Source organism: Procambarus clarkii, chromosome 32 (genome assembly GCF_040958095.1).
Source record: "Procambarus clarkii isolate CNS0578487 chromosome 32, FALCON_Pclarkii_2.0, whole genome shotgun sequence".
Lineage (NCBI taxonomy): Eukaryota > Metazoa > Arthropoda > Malacostraca > Decapoda > Cambaridae > Procambarus > Procambarus clarkii.
Genome location: NC_091181.1, coordinates 27,231,193 through 27,259,023, shown reverse-complemented (window position 1 = coordinate 27,259,023; position 27,831 = coordinate 27,231,193). Strand labels below are relative to the sequence as shown.

The following is a 27,831-nucleotide window of genomic DNA, read 5'->3' as shown; positions in this document are numbered from 1 at the left end:
CTTCCTCAGCTAAGCATTTGTCTAGCCAAACCTTAAGAACATGCACCAGGTCTTTAAGGCCCACTCTTGCATAACAGAAGTTAAGATCAGACTCGGACTGATCTTATGAGGCAAACGAAACTTGAGGCTCAGATCAACCCAAACTGAGAAAAAGGCATCAGAAGCATAAATCAGGCCATAAATGGGCTGGACTCAGTAAGCAAGGGAAACCAACTACAGTACCTGGGCTGTAATGCTGATAGGCAGGTGCTCCAAGTATGCGGGACGCATCTCGGCTGAACAAACTGCAGCCATAAGCAATCGACGAGATAAAGCATATGCAGTCATGGACAGAACATTCGAGTAACTTACTTGAGCATAACCTATGTGAAAGCAAAGAGCCCCACACAAATATAGGAGTCAAGTTATGCATGATTACATTGCATTAATCAGTGCACAGCTAACCACTATACCCTTCAACAGACCTCATAACATAGAGCAAGTCCCGTGCACTGCTCTGAAACAAGGTGATTTAAAATGTGTCGACTAGTAGAGGCAGAATGCAAACTAATCTGAGCAGGTATCTCTGGTGGAGCAGGGAAAATGTAGCCAACCACCAAGGAAGGGAACCCTGGCTCTCAGAGCAAAATATGAAACCAAGGCACACACAATATGAGTACAGGGGTACCTTAGTTTAAGAGTTTAATTCGTTCCTGGAGACGGCTCATATTCTGAAAACTCGTATTCCGAAGCTAATTTCCCCATAAGAAATAATGGGAAATGAATTAATCCATTCCTGACTACCCCAAAAACCCCACATCAAACTAAACTTTATACCTAATTCATCTAAATAAACCTAAAAAACTATGTTCAAGTTATTACTTACCCTTGCTGAGGACTGTATTACTTACCCTTGCTGAGGACTGCTGTTGGTGTATGGAAGATATGAGGAGGAGGAGGGAGGAGGAGAGGTGTTACTGTTTGGAAGGGGAGTCTCCTTCCATTATAACATCAGGCAGTGAGGACTTCACTGGTATGCACACTCTGGCACATTTTGCCTGCATACCACTAGGACTTGCTTGTTTTACTAAGAATCTGTCTAAAGACACTTGTTTTTCCCTACATTTTAACACTTGTCTGTATTAAGACATCACATTGTCATTTAAAAGGTCAATGCAATGGCCTGCTACAGCTTTATCTGGGTGTTTTTTCAACAAAACTTTGCAGTTCTTCCCATACTTCTCTCATTTTCTTAATCGAGAAGGGACATCCTCTACTGCCTCTACTCACAGCTATTTTCTTAGGTTGAACCTTACCAATGGCTTTCTTGAGACCCATGGCGAGATATATAATGACAACTTTTATGCTCAAATGGCCAAAAAACCGACAAACAACTGTAAATCCTAGTGAAGAATTCAGGTGGGATAGTCACTGGGTGCGAGACACTAGTAAACTGAGGCGCGATCGCCGTGCCACCATGCGCTAGTCGGCCTGTACACATAACAAACTCGTGTTCCAAGGTAACCCTCACCTTCCGAGACACATTTTCCGAGGAAATCCTGCTCGTATTCCGAAAAACTCGCATACAGGGACACTCGTGTTCCGAGGTACCACTGTACCAAACAAAATTGTGAAGAGAAACACTGACAGTGTCTTTGGTTAGGTTGCTCCAGGGAGCCGGAGAGGCTCCCCACAGAAAACCAGCATTGAATGTAATGAAACGCCATTTTCTGGGTGAGCCCCGGAGGCCCCCTGGCACCCTCCCCTCCCTCCGGTCGGCAGTTTTGTTTTTGATGTTCAGCCTGCGAACTGAAGATGTTAGTAGCTCTCCCCCTCCCCCTCCCGGGGAGGAGAGGGCTGTGCAGACAAGCGACACGGTGGTGTGTGATGTTTGCTTGTTTGCAAGTTTCTTTGTTTTGGGGAGTTCTGCCTCTGTTCGGTCTTCAGTTGCAATTTCTTATCAAGTGGGGTCAGTTTTGTTATGCCTATCTTTTTGGGTGCCTAACCCCAGTCGATGGCAGACATGGAATGTTCCCAAACACTTGGGGGTTTCCTAGGCCATTGCACCCTGTGCCTCTCTGAGAGGGGCCGGGTTCTGGCTCGTGGTCCCCGGTAGGCAGAACTCCATTGACCGATGGCCCCCAGACTAACATAATGTGTATCAGTCCAATAGCTCCAGGGAGCCTCCGGGGCTTTCACAGAAAATGGCATTTCATTACATTCAACGCTTTTTTTTTTTTTTTTTAATACTATGCTAATAAAACAGTTTAAGCTCCAAGTTTTTAAGGAAATAATGGACACAGATGATGGTTCTGATTCCTTCATTCCTTCTTATTCTGCAGGAATTCTGGGGAGATAAAAGCAGCAGGTCAGTTTTCAAGCGAATGTATTCAGTAATGCGTGATGGAGCCCGAGGCAGTGCCGGGGAATGGTATCCACAGTTACTTCCTATTATTAGTGTCATCCCAGAGGAAGCTATGGATGATAAATGTACATTTTACACTGATTTCTTCAGAGCTATGACAACTGGGTATGTTTATATTTGAACTACATGGTTTGTGTTTGCTGGGTGCAACATGTCATGCAACAAAAATAAAAATTCCATTGTGGCTACAACACTTCCAATGACAGTCCTCAACTTGTGTTTTCTTTTTTCATATTTTTATTTGCTATTCCAGTACACAGTACCCTCATTTCTGATCAATTTATAAATTTCTGAACATAATGCTAACAGTCATTAAATAATGTACATAGAAAATTAGTTGTTGTATTTTCCAATAAAACTAAAATCGAGTAAAAAATCATGTTGCACTTGTATTGCCTTTGTTTTATATGATTATTCATGCATGGTAAATGAACATTGGCCAGTATATATAGATCCATCAAGAGTAAATTGCACTGAAATTGGAAGATTTAAACCCTTTATATATATATATATATTTGTATTTTCTATAGCTATGTACTATATTCAACATACATATTGGCATATTAAATACTAATATAATTAAGCTTGATAAAATAAGGTTTAAGTAATATTTTTTAATATTTTCTTTCTTTTTTCAGATTACTGAAAGACAGAATTTTATCCAATAGTAGAGATGTATCCTCGGTTATAATATCCCTGTTTGAGTGCCTTTCTTTTGTTAGCAAGAAAGTGAACGACCCACAACTTTGGGATGCCCTCATGAAATACCAGGTAATTGTAATACATACATTAAAACATGTATACTCATATACAGCACAGTAGCTTTAATAGTTCAGAATATTTGAGGAATAAAACAGTCCTGGTTTCATGATTTTTTCTGATTTTTAGCTATCTTCATGCTATCCTAACTTGTGGCATATTTTTCTGATGTTCTTTCATTTTCCTTAATGGCTTTTAGAATAATATGACACAATTTATGGGTGAATTTATATACAGTACCGTACTGCATACTAAACAGCCAAATCGCTCTCAAAAGATACAAAATAAACAAATGGAAAAACACAAAACTAGCTTAAGCCAGTTAATGTCGAATGCCGCCACTAGGTGACCCAGAACTCGCTCGAGCATCAGCTATCAAATCATTTCGGAAGCAGATGAACACCGTAGTGAACCAATGAACATGAAAGGGAGGGAGGGGGACTGGGAGCCTCAAGGGCTCTACCAGAAAGAGGGTTTCATTACATTCAACACTAGATTTTTGGAGGAGCTCCTTGGTAACTCCCTGTAGCTGAATAACCAGAGAGAAAATTAGAGGGACTTACTAGAGAGGAGGGGAGGCAGCAGGCACTGTTGAAGTAAAGACCAATGACCGGGAAACACAACCCAGGGCAACATAGGACCGAAGAGAACAAGAGACATTGGCAAAATACCTGGCTGCCATGACCTTGTTAGCCTGCCAAAAACCCCTGAGCTCAAATATCCTTACCTTGAGGTGCTTCCAGGGCTTAGCGTCCCTGCGGCTCGGTCGTCGACCAGGCCTCCTGGTTGCTGGACTGGTCAACCAGGCTGTTGGACACGGCTGTTACAGCCTGGTTGATCAGGTATCCTTTGGAGGTGCTTATCCAGTTCTCTCTTGGACACTGTGAGGGGTCGGCCAGTTATGCCCCTTACGTGTATTGAAAGCGTGTTGAACAGTCTCAGGCCTCTGATGTTGATTGAGTTCTTCCTGAGTACCTTGTTGCACCTCTGCTTTTCAACGGGGGTATTCTGCACATCCTGCCATGCCTCCTGGTCTCATGTGATGTTATTTCTGTGTGCAGGTTTGGGACCAGCCCCTCTAATATTTTCCATGTATAAATTATTATGTATCTCTCTGCCTGCGCTCAAGAGAATACAGATTTAGGCTCTTTAGTCAGTCCCAGTAGTTTAGATGTTTTACTGAGTGGATTCTAGCAGTAAAGGATCTCTGCACGCTCTCCAGATCAGCAATTTCTCCAGCTTTGAAAGGGGCTGTCATTGTGCAGCAGTACTCCACTCTAGAGCACACTAGCGTCTTGAAAAGTATCATCAATATAACATCTCTAGTGTGAAAGGTTCTTGTTATCCAACCTGTCATTTTTCTTGCAGTTGTGACGGCTACTTTATTGTGTTCTCTGAAGGTAAAGTCTTCCGACATGAGTACACCCAAATCCTTTACGTTGTCTTTTCGTTCTATGTTATGATTTGCCTGAGTTTTGTACATGAGCTGGAACTTATCTTTGTTAAACACCATATTATTTTCTGTAGCCCATAGAAAAACCTGATTTATGTCTGATTAGAGGTTTGCTGTGTCTTCTATGTTGTCTACACTCCTGAAAATCCTAGTGTCATATGCAAAGGATGATACAGTAGACAAGGATTGTGTCCTTGTCTATGTCCGATATGAGGATGAGAAAAAGTACTGGAGCAAGCACAGTACCCTGGGGGACTGAGCTCTTCACAGTTGATGGACCGGATTTGATTTTATTGACTATTACACATTGGGTTCTGTTAGTCAGGAAACTGTAGATCCATCTGCCTATTTTTCCGGTAATTCCTTTTGAATGCATTTTATGTGCAATAATACCATCATCACATTTGTCAAGGGCTTTTGCGAAATCTGTGTAAATTACATTAGCGTTTTGTTTCTTCCATGGCATCTAATGGCATGTCATAGTGGTCCAGCAACTGTGACAGGCAAGAGCGCCCTGTTCTGAAACCATGTTGTCCGTGGTTATGGAGATGCTGTGATTCCATGTATTTTGTGATCTTGCTTTTTAGCACTCTCTTAAAGATTTATATGATGTCATAAACTTCCTGCACCCTGCATCTCGTAGGAAGGGTGGTGAAGTTTTGTCTCTGGGTCCTGGTAGATAAATGAACTTGACTTGTGCAACTGGTGTGACTGGTAGATTAGAGCAATGTCAGTGAGATAGAGAACCACTATGGGGCTCCCCTAAAAAAGTAATTATCTGGTACCAAACATTCTAATAAAAGATATTTTAGGAAGAAATAATAAATCTCACTACTGGACACTCGCTCGTTATCAATTTTATTCTGAATGTTACATGCAATTTTTTTTTTTATTGCTGAACACAAAGCATTATTAAAAGTTTTAATCAAATATAATTTAAAATACAGTACAGTATAAATAATGACTTGTATGACTTTTATATATTTACAGTATAAACTAATGACTTGTGATAATACAATTTTCTAAATTGCAAAAACATTTAATACTGTATACAGATTTTTATGAGTAAATCTGCTATATTAATATAATATTTAATTTCAGGTGGTTGAGCTTTTGAGATCATCTTTCATTGACACGCCACAGTTAAGCACCTCCAAACTTTACCGTGAAGTTGCTGGGCTGCTGCGCTTCTTCTCGTGGAAATCTCAACATGAAGAAATCAAGTTTTTGAGTTTTCTTCTTGACCTTTTTTGGAAAAAATTTATTCCAGAGTGTGAAATCCTAATTCATCAAGGAAATGAGACGACGGTGTCAAAAATGATAAATTTTTTTAATGTTTTGAGGAACCCTGATTCTAAATTCAGCCACAGAAGAGAAGGAATTAAGTTTAATGATGAAGTTCAATTAAAAGTCCAGCATGCTGATGACGATCTTAAAGATAAAGATGAGAAAGAAAAGATTTTCTTGGAAAATACTGGAATGAAGATTGCACCATTAACACTTTCTTGTCACACTACATATATGCAGGAGAAAAATGTGTCAATTTATAACATGTTTTCAGTTTTACTCTCCTCTTTCCCATCACCAAGTGTTTACAGTGCTCTTTTATATGGTCTAAGTGAAGAGAAACTTGCTAATACTAGAGAAGTGCTTGAACAGGTGATTCTGCCCAAAATGGAAGGAGAAAATCCGTCCATTTCTCAACCCACCATTAATATATTCATGAGTTTATATGTTTTGATGGAACAAGATGAGCAGAAATTAATATTGATGAATTTCAAGGTAATTTTTGTGTTTTCATGCTAATACACCTGTAATACAGTATATATTTTCTGTCTTTTTCTGATTGAGACCAGATGACAGCACCATCTCTACCTTCACATTCCTCATCACATTCTTCCTGACTGTACTGCATTATGGTTAAGTACCTTGGCCAGGATTCAACAAGCATTACTTACGAACCTGTACATCTTTTCTCACTTTTTATCGGCTTTGTTTATATTAAATAGTTTATGAGCATAGAAACTTTCTAATCTGATGTGTTATAAACAGTCCCTTAGTGCTTTGAAGCTCGTAAACTGTTTAGTAAATGTAAACAAAGCCGCCAAAGCTGGGAAGTGCTTGTCCTCATGATCACCTTCAATCCCTCTGCTTGATGCAGGTCCTAGTGACTGGTCCTTACTCATTCAGGTTTAGGTTGGTCAGAGTGTAGAGGTTATGTTCTCTGTTTCTCCTGTACCTAAGGGGGTTTAAAAAGAGCTGAGCCATCACTTATGCTTGATGGTTCTCCCACATGAGGGGTGGTCTGCTGCTCTCCATTGGAAGTTCAGCTCCTGTGAATAACAAAAATAGAAGCCTTTGTCACTAATCTGGAACTAGGAAACTATTTGCTCCATGACAGGACTTAAGGGTTTACTCTTCTTCACTGAGGGATGAGGAGGGTCTCTAGCATATTCCTTGGCTTGGTTTGATTATGTAGCTATCTTATTTCAACTTCAAGACATTCATTGATCCTGTAGTTGATGCTAATGTTCCAATGTATACTGAACCTAATCCCAGTTTCACAATGCTGTAGCTTAGTTTCACCAGGACTTGCAGCATTTCTCTTAAAGGCCAGAAACCAGGCATCTGAATTTAAGTCTGCTCTGCTGGAGCTTAGTTGTTGCACTGCCTCTTGGCATCAGTTCTGGGTCTCCACTTCCTCTTGGCAAACATTACTTTATTTTCAGTAGGGAGAATGGCTGCTAATTTGTCAGTCTACTCTTCTTGATTGGACTGCTATAGTGCTAATATATCAAATTGAGTACTACACACATCAGTTGCAATACTTACTTCAGGAAGCTTTTTTGTTTGCCTATCTTTTGAGAGATAGTCCTCAGGGAAGGGGAGAGGGTTAATAATTCAGAGATATATACTTATGTAAATGAAAATGTGTTGGAGTTTAGATACTCTGTAATTTGTTTCACCAGAGGGTATACTATTATTGGAAATTATATTTGTTGACTCGCAGTTTTGAGGGCCGAGTCCTTCAAATTATTATTATTATTAACATCTTTATTGACAAAATTAATTGCAATTTTGCCTAATCTGAGGATTTTAATAAAGCCTTATTAAAGTGAGGATAATGTTGGTATTAAGGCCATGTTTTGTTTAGCTTGACACTTTTGTTGGAAAATAATTTTAGTATTAATCATTTTGCAGGAGGATTTATGTGAATTGTGTTGTCTTTGAAATAAGATACTATCATGTAAAATATATGGTAATGTAGCAGGCACAGTATTAAATATTTGCTCTAAAACATAACTATTTTCAGCCATGTTTGTCTGTAAGTGCATTGCGGCTGCTGATTGAGAAGATGACAGAGCGCAGGGAGAGTGACGAAGTGGCCGCAGCATGGTTATTGTCATCACAGTTGGGTTGCAGATTAGTCCAATTAGTAGATAGACTCTGTGGTCCTGTCAAGATATTAACATCAACTCAGCACTTGATGCAGCAAGATGAACTTATTTCCCTATTCAATTTTGTACTTAGAAATGGAAACCAAAAAGGTAGGCATTTTTATGGCGTTACTTTTTCATAATTTGCAATATCCTGTACTACCTTGATTGACACACACACATTGTTAGGTTTACTCCAAAGGGATACTTTTATAATGTTCAGTGAATATATATACGTATTTTGTTTTTATTTTTGTTGCAAAATGGATGATATCTGGAGAAAAACTCTGCTTATCAATTTAAAACTTTATAAACATGTATGGTAGGGCAAGAAAGATCTATAGTGTTATTGGGCCATTTATTCCCTCGTGCCAAATTTTAGAAGTACAGTGGAACTTCGGTATTCGTTCAGCTCCCAATTTGTGCTTTTCGGCATTCAGACACCGTATTCATGTTCGGTATTCGTCTATTTGCTCGGCATTCACATGTAAACACGCGTCCCTGATGCATCAATTTAAGTGTGAATGTTAGCAGAAATACTCAATGATGGTTAAGTATACATTTACCTGTATAAATCTTTTCTTTGAATGGTTTTAATAGGACAGAATTTGAGATTTACTATCATAAATCTCATTTACTATCATAAATCTCATCTTCATTATTGAATAAATTATTTGATTTATGATCTTCGTATTTTGTTTTTGTTCTTACACCTAATATTTTACTTCTCAAACATTGTAATTAACTGATCATTTAGTGATACAACCCTATTATAATGCTTTCCCTTCAACAGAACCTGTGATAGCCATGGACTACATATCACAGATTCTCACCAAACTCAGCATCAACCTTAGAGTCAGTGCTCCTAATGGAAGTGAACCAGAAGAGAGGATTGTGCAGTTAGTGGCAAATTTGGCAGGACAGCTATTCGGCAGTTACGTATGTTGGCAAACACGAGGCATCCATGAATTTATGAAGTCATTGTTTTTGTTGCTTTGCCAGTCTTCAAAATCCCTCTCAGAAGACACAGTTGACTTGATCAAGATAACCTTCCTGAAAGGTTTTCAAGGTTTAATTACATCAGTTGCAGAAGATAATCCAGATAAGCTTTTGGAAGAAGGCAGTTGTCTTAGTTCAACTTTAAAAGATATTAAGCAAACTGTGCTGGAGAGCACTTGCACGTACCATTTGACGATGACTATGGCTGAACTTACACAAGATCTCATGAGGATGGTATTTAATCAAGTGCCAAAAGAAGAAGATTGTAGCATCATCCTGGATCATAGTAAAACACAAGTTATGTTAGACTTGCTTATGCCCACTGAGGGAGAATGGGCAGACTTAGAAGCAGAGCTCTCGCCATTGTATGTGGCTCCTGCTGTTCTTCAGGGTACTATATCTTTGAGGGAATTTCCGTTTCCAAAAAGCATGCATGAAAGACAGAATTGGGAACATACTCATACACGCATGTCAATGTTTCTGTGCGACTTGCTGCTGTTCATGTGTGGCTCTGGAGATGATAATTTACTCCCTGTGAAGGAAGAGCAGGTGTCTCTTGGGAAGTACACTCACCTTGTTGTTTCAGCACTTCACTCCACCTGCCATGCAACTGTCATGCAAGAATTAAATGATTCCCTCCAGAATGTAAGTATGCTTACATGGATTCTCACATACCTGTTATGAAAGTTGACATTTTAATATGTAAATAGTAATCTAATAAAAAAAATTATATATGCAGCTCCCAATGTGTTCAATATGGGATGGGATTCTGTCCCTATTTACCTTCCCGTTGGTGTAGACCACAAGTCTCTATATTAATATAGTGTGTCTTCCAATCCTCCAGTAGAGGCCAACTGTTTATATTGCTGTGCTCTACTTTGCTTGATGGTTTGACCAACTAGTTCCTCTTGTGACTGGTAGCCATTGGTGGGTTATCTTTCTCCTGGCTCTCTGCCTTGTTTCAATGGTTTTCTTCATCTTTCATTGTACTGTACTTGCCTTTGTTCCCGGGGTGAATGGGGAAGAGGTACGTGGTGGTCAGTTCACATATTGTTGTCTTCTTTTCCTTATCACCTTTGTCATCTGTGTGGAAGTTTGGACCCCTCTCCCGTTTGACTCTTTTTTTTTTTTTTTTCTATTTGGGTTATGACTGTCAGTTTCTTCAGATCTATAGATTTCTATGCTGCTTCTATGATTTCCTGTGGCAACAGTAAATGGACCCTTCAATGTTTTTGTCTGCTTGTCTTTCTTTTTTGACATTCATGGCTATTCTTTCCAAATGCATTGAATATGGATGAAACGTTCCTTTTTGTGTGTCACTCAGGCTCTCTCTCTTTCGGCCCTCTCTTGGTCAGCTAGCCGAAGGTAGTTAACAGTAGCTGAGCATAACTTGGTGGTCCCTTTGATTTAAATTGTTTGGAAAAGGTTTTAAGTGTTGTGATATAATTTTCTGTGGTTCATACTGGGCTGGATTGATAATTCTCCACTGTCCTCCTTCCCCTACATGGGTGTTGCTTAGGTATTTAGAAAAGATCCCTGCTAAGCCAGAGTTAATAGATAGTCCCACTGACCCAGACTGGATTTGCAGTATCGTTGGTGAAGTGGAAGCTTGCTAAAGGAAGCAACTGCATAACCAGCTCAGAAAGGAACTTATCATATACACTCAAATCCTGATTTTTTAACACTAAAGTAAAAAGGTGACGTTAGGTTTCTGTGTTTAATACATCGTTATATATTTTTTTTTTTTTTTTACAGAATACGGTGTCTGAAGACATGAGAGTTGGTACAAATAAACTAAATGAGGACATGAAGTGCCTGATGAGATTGCTAAATCAGGGAAACAAGAGACTTATCACAAAACAAATAAAAAACAGGTTTGTAAGAGAAGAAAGGCCTTATTTAAACTAGGATAATCCATGTTAATCTTACACATAAGATAACTGTAGCATATTTTCTCCTGTAGTCTGTAAATAGCTGCCATTTTCACAAGTGAGACAGTACTGTATAGAACACTTTGTGCCCAAGCATGAAAGAGCATTCTGTTCATGCTTGTCTCCATAGAAGAACACTGTGACAGATGATAGCTGAAATTAACTGCAGGTAAAATGTAATTAACAGGTGCAGTGGAAGAAGAAACTGCCTATACAGTGCATTTCATTAGAATGAAAGAAGTGCTGGAATATATTAATGAGTCTAAAATATCTCTGGTGCTTGACTTGAGAGAAATTTATTGAAAGTTGTGTATAGAGTGAATTGTGAAAAGGAAAATAGTTGGTACAATACTAGCTGATTAAGAACACAGGAAAGGGTACAGGGAGTGGTTGTTCCAACCTGTACATATAGAATTGAAATGAGGGTGTGCCATCATCATGAAAACCCAAGAGTTTGAGTAATAGAGATGACTTCTCTAAGATGCATGTGTTGTGTTAGGTTGATTAAAAGAATTAGGGATCTACCAAAAAAATTTGGATACTACCAAAAAATTGTAGTGTAAGTCTGTAGCTTATAAAATTAAGGAAAATATGTCAAGATGATATTGTCATAAAGCAGGTTGTTAGGAAGGAAGGAGTGCTTATTTTTCTGAGAGAAGCCCTGTCGACTCCTAGGAGCTATCGGACTGATATTAACTATATTAGTCTGGGGCTTCAGTCATACGGAGTTCTATTCCTACCGGGAACCAAGAGCCAAAACCTGATTCCCTCAGAGAGGCGCAAGGAGAAATGGCCTATGAAAACTACATTTTGAGAGTATATTCATGTCTGCCATTGACCAGGGTTAGGCACCCAGAAAGGTAAGCACCCCAAAACAGACCACCAACTGGTAGAAAAGTGTAAGCTGCTTGCTTATGAAAGCAAGCAGCTTTCCCTATATATGTGGCACCCTTCCCTATATATGTGGCACCCTTCCCTATATATGTGGCACCCTTCCCCGACTGCGAAGCCGTCATTGTAAATGTAGATGCTCCAGGACTGGTCAAGGTGAAAAGCTGGAGAAAACCAGCTTTGAATTAATGAAACGCCATTTTCTGAGTGAGTCCCGGAGGCTCCCTGACACCCTCCCTCCTTCCGGTCGGCAGTTTTCTTCCGTTTGCTCAGTCTCTAAACTGGTGAGCAGGCGGCCGGCTCAAACATGCCGCGCGTCAGTTTGATGGCGATTTGCTTGTTACCTTGTTTTTTGGGCGGTTCTTGGGCTCTGTTCGATCATGGGCTGCAATTTTCTACCAGTTGGGATCTGTTTTGGGGCGCCTACCTTTTTAGGTGCCTAACCCCAGTCGATAGTAGATATGAATATACTCTCAAAGAGTGGAGTTTTCATAGGTTATTGCTCCCTGCGCCTCTCTGAGGGAAACAGGTTCTGGCTCGTGGTTCCCAGTAGGCAGAACGCCATGACTGAACGTGACTGAAGTCCCAGACTAATATAGCAAATACCAGTCCAATGGCTCCAGGGAGACTCCAGGGCTCACCCAGAAAATGCCATTTCATTACATTTAAGGCTGGGGGGGTTTTCCTGTCATCAGGGGAACACATTTTAACTATTAAAACAACAATAGTTTTTCAAGGGTTTATTTTTTTCTTGTTCACCAAGGGGTTGTCATTTAAATTGAGTGCACTGTGCATGGGTTAAGCATTGCATTCCCCTGTACTCATTTCACCATTCTATTTGTTTCCAGAGATGTGCTGGCCCACGGATACCTCTTTTAATTGGCTCCAATCAGAACATACATAGTTAATGAAAGGTTGATGCTAATTTTAAGATGCGTTTAAATCCAGTTTTCAGATTATAGCAAATTTATAGAAAATCCTACATGTCTCTAATTTTCATTCATTCTCACAGATGTAATGATGGCAGTAGTTCCTGGTGTGTTACTCTGATCAAAGTTCTAACAGACTGGATGAAATCTGAAGATGTTAACATCATGCGGCTGATGGAGGGCTTGGAAGACAGTGCACTTGGATTTACTGCAACCAAACAGGTATGAAGTACCAAGAAAAATATGAATTCAGTTCTGTTTTCTTTAATTTAACGAACAACTGTTAGATAAGTGATGATTTTATTTCACAAAAATCAGGCTTTATGAGCAAGGCACTTTGATGCTCCCTGAGGCAAGATGACACTGACCCATTGAATAGGCTCTTCATAGCGCAGCCCGTCCTTGTAAGATTTCCCAACTTCCAGAATATGGTCAATTTAAAGTGTCCTCTTCTAACCTACCAGACTAAGACAGAGGACTTAAAACAGAAAACGGGGTGGTACGTCACTTTTGTGAGCTCCTTCCATTTTCTAGTACAAAAATTTTTGGCCTTATGTAATGCATACGAGCAAAAAGCTACATTCTTTGTAGGAGAACAGGTTGTATAGTGACATTTTGTACTAGCACAGCAGTTATTTTTGCACATTATTGCTGGGTCATGCAATTGATAGGGAGGCACTGGAGTCTAGCTCAGTCTAGCCCAGAGTGAGTTAAGAAAACTTACTTATAAAAACTCAAAATTTTCAAAGTCTCGGTCAAGTCTCTGCCACTAGATGGCATCACCTTTACCAACACCAAGTCCCCTGCCTTGAGCTCTTATCACATTCTGATTGACACAAAATAATTCTGTTCACAAAGGAAAGGGGTAATGGGAGCATCTAATAGTGCTTATAAAGTAGCTTTTCATATACAGTGCTCTCAAAGCCTGATTTCTGAGCTATTCCTCTTGGATGCTCCCTGAGGCAAGATCGATGCAAAAGTGGCCACAAAAATTGCAAAAAACATAATTGAGGAAAACCTGTGCTGCTGAATGGAGTTCTAACAGTCCTGGGGCAGGAAGAAGATGAAAGTCTCCAAAACTAAAGCTGATGAGACCTTCGGACAAAAACAGATTCCTAGGAGGAGACCTGTCAAAGTACAACATACTGATGGCTGTCAGAAACCCTGAACTCAGATTTCAAAACAGGATTTCAACAAAAAGAACATCTTTAGAGGGGAAACATTTTGAACATAATGTGCATGAAGATTCACTTGTGGCTGACTCAAGTTGACCACTCCTGCAAAACAGTTTAGGTACTGTATATAGATCTTAGTACATGGCACCATGGTGCAAGGATTTAGGTAGACACACAGCTGGAATTTGTGCAGATGGCTTGAGATTTAGTAACAATGTGAGACCACAGCAGAATATAGTGTATGATGTATCCAAAGATGGACATACCAGCTTGAAGCAAGATAGGGTCCTATCTGAAAGTAATCTTAATTTTGGGCATGATACTTGAGTTAGGATAGATATGCACAAATGTATTGCCAACCAAAAGTGATGAAGCCAGGACTTCAAATGATAGCCTGAAGCGCACTAATCTGGTTTTCCTCAAACTGCAGAAAGACTAAAAACTTGAGACATTAAAATTCCAAGATCATAGTCAAAGGCCAACGATGAATGAGAAAGATAGAATATCCTACCATGCATAAGAAAATGAAGACTTGAAAGATCTAGGCCATAATTGAGGTGAAAAGTCTGTGCTAGAGCAGTGCAACAAGAAACGTTTGTGATGAGCAAATGCTTCTTCTCTTAAAATGAGCCAAGTAACAAACAACATAATGCAAGGAACTGACACAAAAGAAGACTGAAAGAGAGCAATAATGCATGCAGTACTGCTGGAGAGCCCACCAGGATGAGGAACACCACCACCATGGAGGTGGTGATAGACCTTTCCTAGAAACCCCATGTATGATGATTGAAAGGTAGTGTGGAAGTGTTCATATGATGCCAAGGGCTGATCATTTATGCAAATAAATTGGAGGGAAATGGAGAACAAACTGTGGCACATTGAGAGGCAAACTGGGAAAAGCTGACTATCCAGAGGGATCTGGCAAAATGATGCAGTTTGGAAAACTCTTTTTGCTTCACCAGGATGGACAAAAAACATATGTATTATAAGAAACATATAAATTATCTTCTGCAGTTCCAATCAAAATGTAAAGCTTCCACTACAACTAATTGTGATCTTTGAGAGGAGAAACACACTGGAAGAGGCCATCCAACAATACATTCAACATTTGATTCCTTCCTGTTGAACTAATATGGGAAAATGCCTTGGATCATTAAATGCTGTTACGACTGGTGTTGCCACCTAGTATTGGTCAGTCAAGGTGTCTGGGTAAACAAACTAGTATTGTAGTTTTTTTTTTGAGATATATACAAGAGTTGTTACATTCTTGTACAGCCACTAGTACGCGTAGCGTTTCGGGCAAGTCCTTAATCCTATGGTCCCTGGAATACGATCCCCTGCCGCGAAGAATCGTTTTTTCATCCAAGTACACATTTTACTGTTGCGTTAAACAGAGGCTACAGTTAAGGAATTGTGCCCAGTAAATCCTCCCCGGCCAGGATACGAACCCATGACATAGCGCTCGCGGAACGCCAGGCGAGTGTCTTACCACTACACCACGGAGACTGCTAAAGTTAGTTAGCGAGAGCACTCCACTGGCGATTACTTATGATGCTAAGGTGGGGTTGAAAGCTCTTGAAGTATTGTGAATGAACCTTTTATAGGTCATTCTGAACTGGATTTTTTTTTTTTTTTGGTACAGTACTCCTTAACACTATCTTGACCTTGCTGGGTCTGTTTGAAAAGTTCTTTGTGGCTCTGGTATCATAATGTTGTTTGTCCTGACTGCAGTTCTGTCCTATGGGCACAGCAACTCTACTTTAGGAAAGTAACTGATTGAGCTGCTAAGAAAGGAGGTTTTCATATTTGCTTATTGCCCCATGTGTAACATGGTGTATTTATTGCCCTATGTTTTGCTAGCATGTACTTATATTAATAATTTAATCATTACTATTTTTTTATTAAAAGTTATATTTCAATATCCACAGTCCCTACTCTCACTGCTTCCTCAAGAAATTATTAATGATATCTTAGCTGAAGAGATGGGGAAGTTATCCAGCTACTCAGATGACCCATTTTCCGCTACTCCAAGTGTGTGTATCATAACAACAGCCCTGAATTATGTACCTTCATCTATCACAAAGGATGTTATAAACTCAATCTTCTTGGTTCTGACTCAGTGGAGAGAAAAGGCTGACAACATTTTCTTATTTGCCACGTGAGTATTTTTTTATTTCACTGTTCCAGAAATGGCATTTTCAGTTACTAACTACAGCATATGGCTTTTTATGTTCCTTTCTTCTTGTTAGTTTTAATTTTTCCTTTTCAAAACATTATGGAGTCTAAAATTTGTCATTTTATTTGTTAAAGAGCTCTATTATTATAAGCCTCTGTACTCTTATAATACAGTCAGTAACCGAATTACAAACAAGTTACATTCAGAGATTGTATTTGTAAAGCATTTGTTCGAAAAGTGGATCGAGATTTTCCATAGGCGTAATGCTATAAGTGAGAGATCCATTCCCAGGCCACCAAAAATCCTCACAAAACCAATATTTTGGGGACATAAAAAAACCACATATTATTTACCTTGAATGATGGAGTTATCCTGCTTATCAAAGTTAGCTGTTTTTCAAGAATGAAGTGGTATAATTACATGAATAGGTGCATGAAATTACATGTGCACTGTATTGGTGGTCTGCTATTTTATAATTAACCTCAGGAGTAAACACCTCCCCACCCTCCTCCTATCTTCAGCCCAAGGCAACACCAACACAGTAAACACGATCAAATCATGTGTGTGGGGGTCATTGAGGACTTAAAGCTACTGGATATTGGGAATGTATCTCATACACTCCCAGCCACCCAGCCACACAAACCTACACCTCCATGCACCCACCACTCCACCCATGCTATACCATTTGTTCTGTACCACCATGTGGCTGCCATGCAGACATTCAGGCTGCCCAAAATTCAAAGGGATGCTCCAGCAAGTTAGGACAATGATTTATCCATGAAAGGGATACATAGAGACCTAGAATGTTTGTATGGACAAATGTTCATAAAGTGGGAACTCCCTGTACTGAGGTTACAGTACGATTCTGTTTTTAGTGATTCCTTGAACACATTGCAGATTAGTAATCCAAATGAATTCTTTGTGAATGTGACACCACCATCAAACCATATATCAGATGTTACCCTAACTACACTCGACTTTCAAGCATCCATAAACAGCATGCCTATGCACCAGGCCAGACTTCTGAAATTCTATATTGATAAAGAATTGCAAAAAACCACTATCACATCCCCTAAACAACTTTTGGAGACAAAGAGTAGATACTGGTGTATCTACCCTGTACATGTACAGGGTCCACGTACCCTTCATGTACCCTGACATGAAACAGCAGAGATTGTGCCACTTCACAAAGGAGGTGGTAAAGCTGATGCAAAAACTTAGACACTGAGAGAGAACTCAGTCAATATCAAAGTCCCAAGACTTCTCAACACACTCGCCCTACACATATAGGGTATAACTGGCAGACCTCTCGCAGTGTTCAAAAAAGCACCTTTCAAGGATATCTGGTGAACCAGGCTGTGACTCATACGTCAGGCTACGAGCAGCTGCATCGAACAGCCTGGTTTATCAGGCCAGCAACCAGGAGGCCTGGTCAGAGACCGGGCCATAAGAATGTTGAACCTCAGAATCATCAATGGGTAACTACACTTAAGTAATTATTTAGTAAACTAATGCCTCTATAACTTTTTATGCTGGTTACATTCACTTTTATTTGTATGCAATAGTGCAATCACTGATTTTTTCCACAGTGCCTATTACTTTTTTACAAATTCTCCGTGAAACAGACTTCCAGTTTACAAATTGAAAGGTAAACTGTTGGAATGTCTCAAAGAGTTGGTGGTGTGTAACAAAAACAAAATACATTCTAAAAGTAAATTACAATACCCTGTACATGTATTAGAAAATAAGCAAAGTTGACAGGATACCATGAGCATAGTTCTTGTTCTGTAGATACAGTTCTGCACTAACACAATGTTTCAGATTTATTACAATAGATAGATGTAGAGTACAATTATATATAATCATAATGCATTCATACATACATACATATATGTGCAGTCTATCATTCTTGGATAATTTTATCACTCAAGTTATTAAGATTACAGATGCTTGATATCTTTTCAAGCTATAGCCTATACAACCCCAAAATTTACATTAACACTTCACTGGTTATCATCAGCTTACAAAAGTGCCACAACAACCGTCTTTACCCAATCAAAATTGAGCTTCACACAAAGACTTTGTTATGATATAAGAGTCATTACACCATTGCACCCTTATATAGTTTACAATTTAATGTTTTTCATAGTTAAAGTTTGTAAAAAGGTTACCTGTATGAACATATAAGGTTATATCCAAGTTACATATTTTACATGTATATTAGAGCAGAAAGTTTGTTTCAGAGACGTTACTGGTATGGCATGGGAGGATATCGTTCTCACATGTTCTTTGGTGCGACTAGTGACTGTGCTGATTAAGAGACATGCAATTTACCTTGAGCCATCCCACTGGGACTTTGTTCTGTGCCTACTTTCTTCTTGGGTACAGTCTCTTGAGGAATCAAGGAAGGTAAGGAAATCGGGGTTTTCTGTACTTTGGTAATGATCATTAGTGTCACTGATGTTGTGTGTACATGGTTCTTAAAGGATTCAACACCTCTGCTTCTAAGCTTTCCTATGTGAACATGGAGTTTGATAGGCCTTGCATACAAGTAAGTGTATATGTCATTATTAGATTTGATTACAGCAGCTGTGCATCATTATACTGTAGTACAATAATCCCCTGCTGCATAATAGTCAAGTGTAGAGTATTACCCATTCTCCGTGGCCAATAGTCATGACTCGAGCATATGCGTAAATGAAGGTGTAATTACTTGTTATGTACAGTACACCTCCACTTCAAGTAATAATCTTTATTCCAACAGTAATTGTTTTCCTTAAACATTTTGACCAAGGCAGGTGTGTTTCACGTGCATCATTTTAGTTTATGCTGTTAGAAGTGAAGTATTAGCTTTTAAATAAGTTTTCTGGGTGCTGTATCAACTGAAGATCCAGAAGATAAAAGCTACTTATATATTCCAAAAAATATTTATCCTTTTGTTTTACCTAGAGGAGTAGTTTGTGTGAGATAGTTATATCGCACGCAAATTTGTATACATCGTTTAACATTTGTGGGTGTGAGAATAATTATATTTTGCTTGCACAATTTTATGATACTGTACACAATATTAAAATATGCTGTTGGATCTATAAATATTTGTCATTCCACTTTTATTTTACTTTTCCAGAGTGCTGACAAAGAAATTGTGACAGGAATCTTTACATGTGCAGTGTGTAAATGTATTGGTTGTGTCAGTGAATTCATGGAAAAGTTGACATTTGATCAATCAGAAAAGGAGAAATATCCCCCCAAACTTTTAGAGGACTGGAAAGAATTTTTCTCACCGTCAATCTACAACTCGCTTATCCCCATATATGTGGATATTGCAGGTTTGTTTGAATCAAGCTTAATAGTGAATTTGTTGTATGACAATAGAACATGCATGGATACATTAGCGTTACCCCATTTCCTGCTTTTATGGGATGGGACAGCACGAGCTTGGAAAAATGTGATGAAAAATATTGTATAGTAAAATAAGGTTGTAGATATAAAGTAACAGAAATTAAAAATATCCCTCGTACATTCATTTCACTATTCACAATGCATAGTATCACAGATAAACATGCACCACCACACTTCAGCGGTCATCCATAACAGCACCCACCACTCCATAGGTCAAGGTGTGTAGTGCTCCTCATCAGTTGGCAAATACAGTACTGTTCAAGGTACTGTTTAAGCTCACTTATCTGAATTATATGGGAAGGACCCCCACGAGATAAGCCAGACATGTGGATAAGCAGGATTTTTACCAGGGAAATCCATAAGTGAACATATTTGCAATTTTTTGTGCCATAACCAACATAATTTGAATTTACACACACACACACACACACAAACAAGAAGATAGACTCATATGGTGAACAACTCCAAGCAAGCCTAAGGGCTAACATAGAGTTAGGTAAGGATCTCCAACTGGAAACTTCACTGACAACTCACATAGAGGAGGTGAATAAAGAACTAGAAAAGTATAAAGAAGAAATAAAAGCGACATATGCTGAAGTTGTAAAAGAGAAAGAGACTATCAAAGAAGTGTGTTCGGAAGTCAAAACCAGAAATGACCAACAAGAAGCAGAAATTAGGCAAGCAATTAGGAAAGAACTGGTTACCAACAGTAAACTGGTACAAAACACTGCAGATAGAACTAAGTCCATAATCATTTTTGGATGTTTAGAGAAGGAAATTTCATCTAGGGTGGACCGAGCGGCAGAAGAGATGAAAATCATAGAGAAAATAGTAGGTTTAGGAGAAGGCTCAAAGGAAAATGTCAGTGATTTTAGAAGAATAGGAAAATATGAGAAAGAAAAGAACCGCCCCTTAAGGGTGACCTTTAATGGAGTGAAAAACATGATGGAAGTGCTAAGAAATGCCAGGAAACTGCAGAGTGATGAGGTTGGCAAATCTTGGTCAATAAGACAAGACCTCTCCAAGGAAGACAGAGAAAAGCTGAAAATGAACTTAATTGAGGCAAAACGGCTAAATGGGGATAGAAATGAAGAAGACAGAAATTCTTTTTTTTTTTTTACAAAGTGACAGGGACTGGAAAGCTTGTGAAATGGTACATAAAAACAAAGCAACAAGATCAGTAGTGGAAGGGGGAGTAAAGAGCAAAGGAAAAGGGAACATGTTCCTGAAAATTGTATATACCAACATAGATGGAGTGAGGTCAAAAACTTTGGAGTTGCAAGATATAATCCAGCTTAGGGTCCCAGATATTGTTGCATTATCAGAAACGAAACTTGAAGGAAATATAATAAATGAAGTCATATTCCCAAGAGGCTACTCAGTTTGGAGACGTGACAGGAAAACTAGGAAGGGAGGAGGAGTGGCTGTACTGGTGAAAAAACACCTGAAGGTAAAAGAGTTAATATTTGAAAACCCTCGAGATATTGACATAATGGCATTGCAGGTCTGGAATCAGGATGATAACCTGATAATTGTAAATGCCTACAGCCCACCAGCAAGCAACACGTGGACAAAGGAAGAACTGGATGACAAACGAGAGGGCCTCATAATGGTCATGAGAGATATTATTGTACAAGCAGATAAAGATAAATCACGACTGTTGATACTGGGGGACTTCAACTTTAGAGCAATAGACTGGGAGGCCTATGAAGCAAGAACGGAGGACTTTTGGACATGCAGATTTGTGAACCTCATTCTGGAGACATTCTTGTATCAACACATAAAGCAAGCCACAAGAATGAGGGAAGGAGATATACCGTCAGTACTGGATCTAGTATTCACCAGGAAAGAAGAAGAGATTTTTGACATCCAGTACCTTCCTCCCTTGGGAAAGAGTGATCACGTCCTGTTAGACATTAAATATGCTTTAAGATATCATCTAGAAGAAAATGGGGACATTGAAACAGTTGATAAACTCGATTTAAAGAGAGGCAACTATGGGGAACTTCGAAATTTTTTTAATGAGTGTAATTGGACAGAATTGTTGCTAGGCAGGGAAGTAAATGAAATGTATGCCAAATTTTTAAAACTATACGAGGAAGGCACACAAACATTCATACCAAAACAGAGATGCAGGACCAGAAAACAGGATTGGTTCGACAGAAATTGTGAGAGGGCAAGAGACCAAAAGACACAAAAATGGAATCAGTATAGGAAGAGGCCAAACCCCCAAACATACCAGCGATACAAAGATGCGAGAAACAATTATACAGCAGTAAGGAGAGAGGCAGAAAGAAATTTTGAAAAAGGGATAGCAGATAAATGTAAAACAGAACCGGGCCTATTCTACAAATTCATAAACAACAAATTGCAGGTAAAGGATAATATCCAGAGGTTGAAAATGGGAAACAGATTCACGGAAAATGAAAAGGAAATGTGTGAAACATTAAATGAAAAGTTCCAAAGTGTGTTTGTACAAAATGAAATATTCAGAGAACCAGACACAATAAGAATTCCAGAGAACAACATAGAGCGGATAGAGGTGTCTAGAGATGAAGTGGAAAATATGCTAAAGGAGCTCGGGAGGAACAAAGCAGCTGGCCCAGATGGCGTTTCACCATGGGTTCTGAGAGAATGTGCATCTGAGCTCAGCATTCCACTTCACCTGATCTTTCAGGCATCCCTGTGTACAGGAATCGTAGCAGACGTGTGGAAACAGGCTAACATAGTTCCAATCTACAAAAGTGGCAGCAGGGAAGACCCCCTCAATTATAGACCTGTATCATTGACAAGTGTAATAGTGAAAGTATTGGAAAAGCTAATCAAAACTAAATGGGTAGAACACCTGGAGAGAAATGATATAATATCAGACAGACAGTATGGTTTTCGATCAGGAAGATCCTGTGTATCGAATTTACTCAGTTTCTATGATCGGGCCACAGAGATATTACAGGAAAGAGATGGCTGGGTTGACTGCATCTATCTGGACCTAAAAAAGGCTTTCGACAGAGTTCCACATAAGAGGTTGTTCTGGAAACTGGAAAATATTGGAGGGGTGACAGGTAAGCTTCTATCATGGATGAAAAATTTTCTGACTGATAGAAAAATGAGGGCAGTAATCAGAGGCAATGTATCGGAATGGAGAAATGTCACAAGTGGAGTACCACAGGGTTCAGTTCTTGCACCAGTGATGTTTATTGTGTACATAAATGATCTACCAGTTGGTATACAGAATTATATGAACATGTTTGCTGATGATGCTAAGATAATAGGAAGGATAAGAAATTTAGATGACTGTCATGCCCTTCAAGAAGACCTGGACAAAATAAGTATATGGAGCACCACTTGGCAAATGGAATTTAATGTTAATAAATGTCATGTTATGGAATGTGGAATAGGAGAACATAGACCCCACACAACCTATATAGTATGTGAGAAATCTTTAAAGAATTCTGATAAAGAAAGAGATCTAGGAGTGGTTCTAGATAGAAAACTATCACCTGAGGACCACATAAAGAATATTGTGCAAGGAGCCTATGCTATGCTTTCTAACTTCAGAATTGCATTTAAATACATGGATGGCGATATACTAAAGAAATTGTTCATGACTTTTGTTAGGCCAAAGCTAGAATATGCAGCTGTTGTGTGGTGCCCATATCTTAAGAAGCACATCAACAAACTGGAAAAGGTGCAAAGACATGCTACTAAGTGGCTCCCAGAACTGAAGGGCAAGAGCTACGAGGAGAGGTTAGAAGCATTAAATATGCCAAAACTAGAAGACAGAAGAAAAAGAGGTGATATGATCACTACATACAAAATAGTTACAGGAATTGATAAAATCGACAGGGAAGACTTCCTGAGACCTGGAATTTCAAGAACAAGAGGTCATAGATTTAAACTAGCTAAACACAGATGCCGAAGAAATATAAGAAAATTCACCTTCGCAAATAGAGTGGTAGACGGTTGGAACAAGTTAAGTGAGAAGGTGGTGGAGGCCAAGACCGTCAGTAGTTTCAAAGCATTATATGACAAAGAGTGCTGGGAAGACGGGACACCACGAGCGTAGCTCTCATCCTGTAACTACACTTAGGTAATTACACTTAGGTAATTACACACACACACACACACAATAATTAAAAAATATACCATTACAGTACTGTATTTTAAAACAAACTTCAGCTTATCTTGTTGTAGTTCGTCTTCTTGATTGATGCTGCATACAGTGCTGTACTGTATTTTATAATCGATAATTCTTGAAAAATTACATAACCTAACCTAACACAACTCTAAAACGTATGTACGGTACATGAGCTTGGCAAGGTCAGTTTTGACTGCCAGCTGCTGAACCTTCACTGGTTGAAGGTTCTTAGTTTTCTGGTAAGGCTTCACTGGCTAGCTGCAAACCTGCTTCCAGCATATCTTATTTCTACACTGCAAATTGTTACACCATCTGTGCAGTGCTGAGTAAACCACTTTTCAGCTTCATCTGTACATTGTGTGAAGACTTCAGAGTTTTTCTTCTGCACCCTCAATCACTGCTTGCTATGTATTTCATGTATTCATCTTGTTTCTTTATATCACAGACAGTACTGGCGACTATACCAAATTTCTTGGCAACACTCACAACTGACTGGTCATTTTCACAGAGTTCTATAACGTGTAATTTATGTTTAATGGTTAGCACAACCTTCCTCTTAACACCTCCAGAATGATTTCTGCTTCTACTAAAACCAAAAAAATTATTTTAAAAATGTTTCACTAATGACACAGCACTGTGGTATAACATGAAGGTTAAGAGCACATGGCCTGTGTAGCAATTTCTATCCTGGCCATTATGACCAGGCCATTTCTATCCTGGCCATTATGACCAGGCCATTTCTATCCTGGCCATTATGACCAGGCCATTTCTATCCTGGCCATTATGACCAGGCCATTTCTATCCTGGCCATTATGACCAGGCCATTTCTATCCTGGACAGGTCCACTTGGGGCAGGCAGGCACATTACGAAGGCTGCCAGGTGGAAAAAACAAAACAAATTTTAACAGGACACTACAGTCTTCAGCCTGTACACAAAGTTTTTTAAGAGATTTGTATGTTATAATGTAGATAGTTTCTTTAGTTTTGCTGTAATGAATTGTTCTAACATATTTCTTGGTTATTCTATACATTACAGATCAAAGGCCCCTCATCCCCCAGACTGTCCCTCCTGACTCATCCCTCTCTCTCCCGACACCCCCTACCCTGAAACCAGCCACCCCAACACCTCCCATACACCATGTCTCAGGCCACTGCTTCACTGCTGTACATGAGTAATACAGTATGGCCCAATCCCTGTCTGTGGTATCCAGCAAAATCCCCAGTTTTTCTTGATTTTTGTCCGGATATGGTGAAGTTTGCAGAAACATGAAACGTTAAGTTTCATGTAACGTATCCAGACATGATTTAGACTCTATGCCTGTCTGCAATATCCTGCAAAATCTCCGGTTATCTGAATTGCTATTTGGATATGGCGAAGTTTTGCCAGAAAAATATCTGGCCACAATTTTCACTGGACAACCCAAATATTCAGATAAGCGAGCTCATAAAGTATATACAAATATAGAGGAACCTCGGGTGATGAACAGCCCCCTTCTACGAGCATTTCAGGTATTAAGCGAGCCACTCACATAAAATTTGTCTCAATTGACGAGCTTCCACTCGGTTAACGAGAAAACCACGAGGTGCTTCCTAGCGTTCCCGCTGGTTCTCGGACGCCTCCAACAACAGTGTCATTGTTGTTTCGCAAGACGAGCATTTCACATGATGAGCTCAGTGCCGGAAGGGATTAAATTCGTTAATCGAGGCACCACTGTACATTCACTCACTTCTTACGAACCAATTTGCCTTGCCCTTTACCATATCCCATACAGTATATTGTTCAAGCTTCCCCCCTACCTCCTGCACACTTCTCAGATGATCAATTTCTACTGCTCCAACTCCAATTTTTCACATTAATTACCTTTCCATCTTCTCACAACCATACCAGAGTGTAGCATTACTACTTCATGCAGTCTTCACGAAGCATTTTATTCATGCAGTATCAAAAATGAAATAGTCTGCCTCAATTTGTCTTTTTTTTTTTTTTTTTTTTTAACCATAGCTTTCATTACACCTGTCACCTTTCTACCCTGATTGACCTCCCATTCTTCTACCAATTACTGCAAAACCATATGCTTCTTAAATGTTCTTACAAAACATTTATTTGACCATATATATTGCGCATATATATTACACCATTATGGCTTATTTGTTCATAGTCTCTCAAAGATTACTATTGATTCTTCTTATGTACCTACCCACTTTCTATCATTCAACATTTCAACTTTTATAATTATGCTTCTTGAACACTTGTGAGTCGTGATCACCCTTTCACCATTAAATCTTAATGTATACAAAATGTTATCAGACAAACTTCCAGTTGTTCCTCTCACTGCTCTCGTATCACACTCGTACTAAAACATCCTTTTCTCAAAAAAGGACAGTCAGTTAAACTCTTGTTCAGTTTCATAATATACCCTGTCCCATGTATCTTTATGAACTGCATATCCTTTTAGAAAATAAGTACTAGACAATAATATCTACATCAACTTTATATGCATATTTTTTTAATTTGTTATTCAGTATATTTAATTTTTAGCAGTAATTAATGTAGTTGTAGGTCAAAAATTCCATTTAGTGAATAAGATTTAAATGTACTTTAAGACACATGGTATCATAATTATATTAATTATTTTTTTTTTAGTGTCTTACAGCAGAAATCCTTCCATCATTCTCTATGGAGTGTGCCGTGCAGTTTGCATTGGTGTATGTCATGCAGGCCCAGATGATCTGGCCAATCACACCCTCCCTTCCTTGTTTAATGCTGCACTTGCAGGAGAAGAGTTGAAACTGCCAGATTCTGAACAGGTATATTTTTCTGATGCATTAGTTTATTAAGTATAGTGTGAAAAGATGAATAAGTGCATTGTAGGATAGAAGTCGCTAGAGTACAGGGATTTACTGAGAAATTGATCAGTGATGGGCAAGGTGGGTTCCATTGCTAAAGGGGGTGTCTAGATTAGATATTTGTGTTGACATTGCTTATAAAGAATGCATGTGAGGAGGATTGTATTGTGTTCATGGCATTTATGAACATTAAAAATGTATTAGGTAAAGCCTTTGGAAAGTGTGTGAAGTTGGCTGAGTGATGTGATGTCACCTTTGGTTAGTCGGGGTAGGCCAGTTTTGGAGCCAGTGGCCGGGCCGTTGTCAACTCAGCACTCTGTTGTCATTACACTACCCTGTTGTCATTACATCACCTTGTTGTCATTACACCACCCCTGTTGTCATTACACTACCCTGTTGTCATTACATCACCTTGTTGTCATTACACCACCCCTGTTGTCATTACATCACCTTGTTGTCATTACACCACCCCTGTTGTCATTACACCACCCCTGTTGTCATTACACCACTCTGTTGTCATTACACCATTCTGTTGTCAGTACACCACCCTGTTGTCATTACACCACCCCTATTGTTACACCACCCCTGTTGTCGTCACACCACCCCTGTTGTCCTTACACCACCCTGTCATCATTAAACAACTGTATAATCATTACACTTAGACTCATTTAACCAACCAATTTATACCATGAGATATTCCAACAGTAAGATACCGTTCTCAAATGCCGTTGTGGCATGTAATTTTACATTGTGTATATGTATGTCATATCAGAGAAGGCAATAATCAATTGGTGTCTTATTGAAGTTATGTAATGTCTAAACTAAGTACAGCATTTTCTCTGCTGAAACTTTACAGATCCTACTGAATCACCTGACCCCGCTGCTGTTGTCATCACATCCTCCAACACAGTTTACAGCATATAGCTTGCTGAAGACTTTTCTCCCAAGAATCATGTCCCAGTGGGAGATGAACCAGATATCTGTCAGAGAAGAGGAGGATACACCACAAAGGCCATTACCTTACTCCATAACTCAAACAATACAAGATGTAAATAAATGCATTTCTTTATATATATATATATATATATATATATATATATATATATATATATATATATATATATATATATATATATATATATATATATATATATATATATATATATGTCGTACCTAATAGCCAGAACGCACTTCTCAGCCTACTATTCAGGGCCCGATTTGCCTAATAAGCCAAGTTTTCATGAATTAATGTTTTTTCGTCTACCTAACCTACCTAACCTAACCTAACCT

General features: G+C 39.0%; 1 protein-coding gene across 2 annotated transcripts in view; it reads left to right on the top strand.

Moving 5' to 3' along the window:
• The window catches only part of LOC123759309 (E3 ubiquitin-protein ligase listerin), a 71,727-nt gene that overhangs the window by 25,453 nt on the left and 18,443 nt on the right, over positions 1-27,831 (top strand). For both annotated transcript variants that reach the window (XM_045744195.2, XM_045744196.2), the window contains exons 8-19: positions 2,322-2,509; positions 3,043-3,175; positions 5,718-6,398; positions 7,930-8,164; positions 8,847-9,697; positions 10,808-10,926; positions 12,887-13,025; positions 15,907-16,136; positions 18,398-18,563; positions 19,282-19,483; positions 26,339-26,502; positions 27,398-27,589. In XM_045744195.2, coding sequence (XP_045600151.1) covers positions 2,322-2,509; positions 3,043-3,175; positions 5,718-6,398; positions 7,930-8,164; positions 8,847-9,697; positions 10,808-10,926; positions 12,887-13,025; positions 15,907-16,136; positions 18,398-18,563; positions 19,282-19,483; positions 26,339-26,502; positions 27,398-27,589 — 3,300 coding nt within the window. The remainder of the gene's footprint in view (positions 1-2,321; positions 2,510-3,042; positions 3,176-5,717; positions 6,399-7,929; positions 8,165-8,846; positions 9,698-10,807; positions 10,927-12,886; positions 13,026-15,906; positions 16,137-18,397; positions 18,564-19,281; positions 19,484-26,338; positions 26,503-27,397; positions 27,590-27,831) is intronic.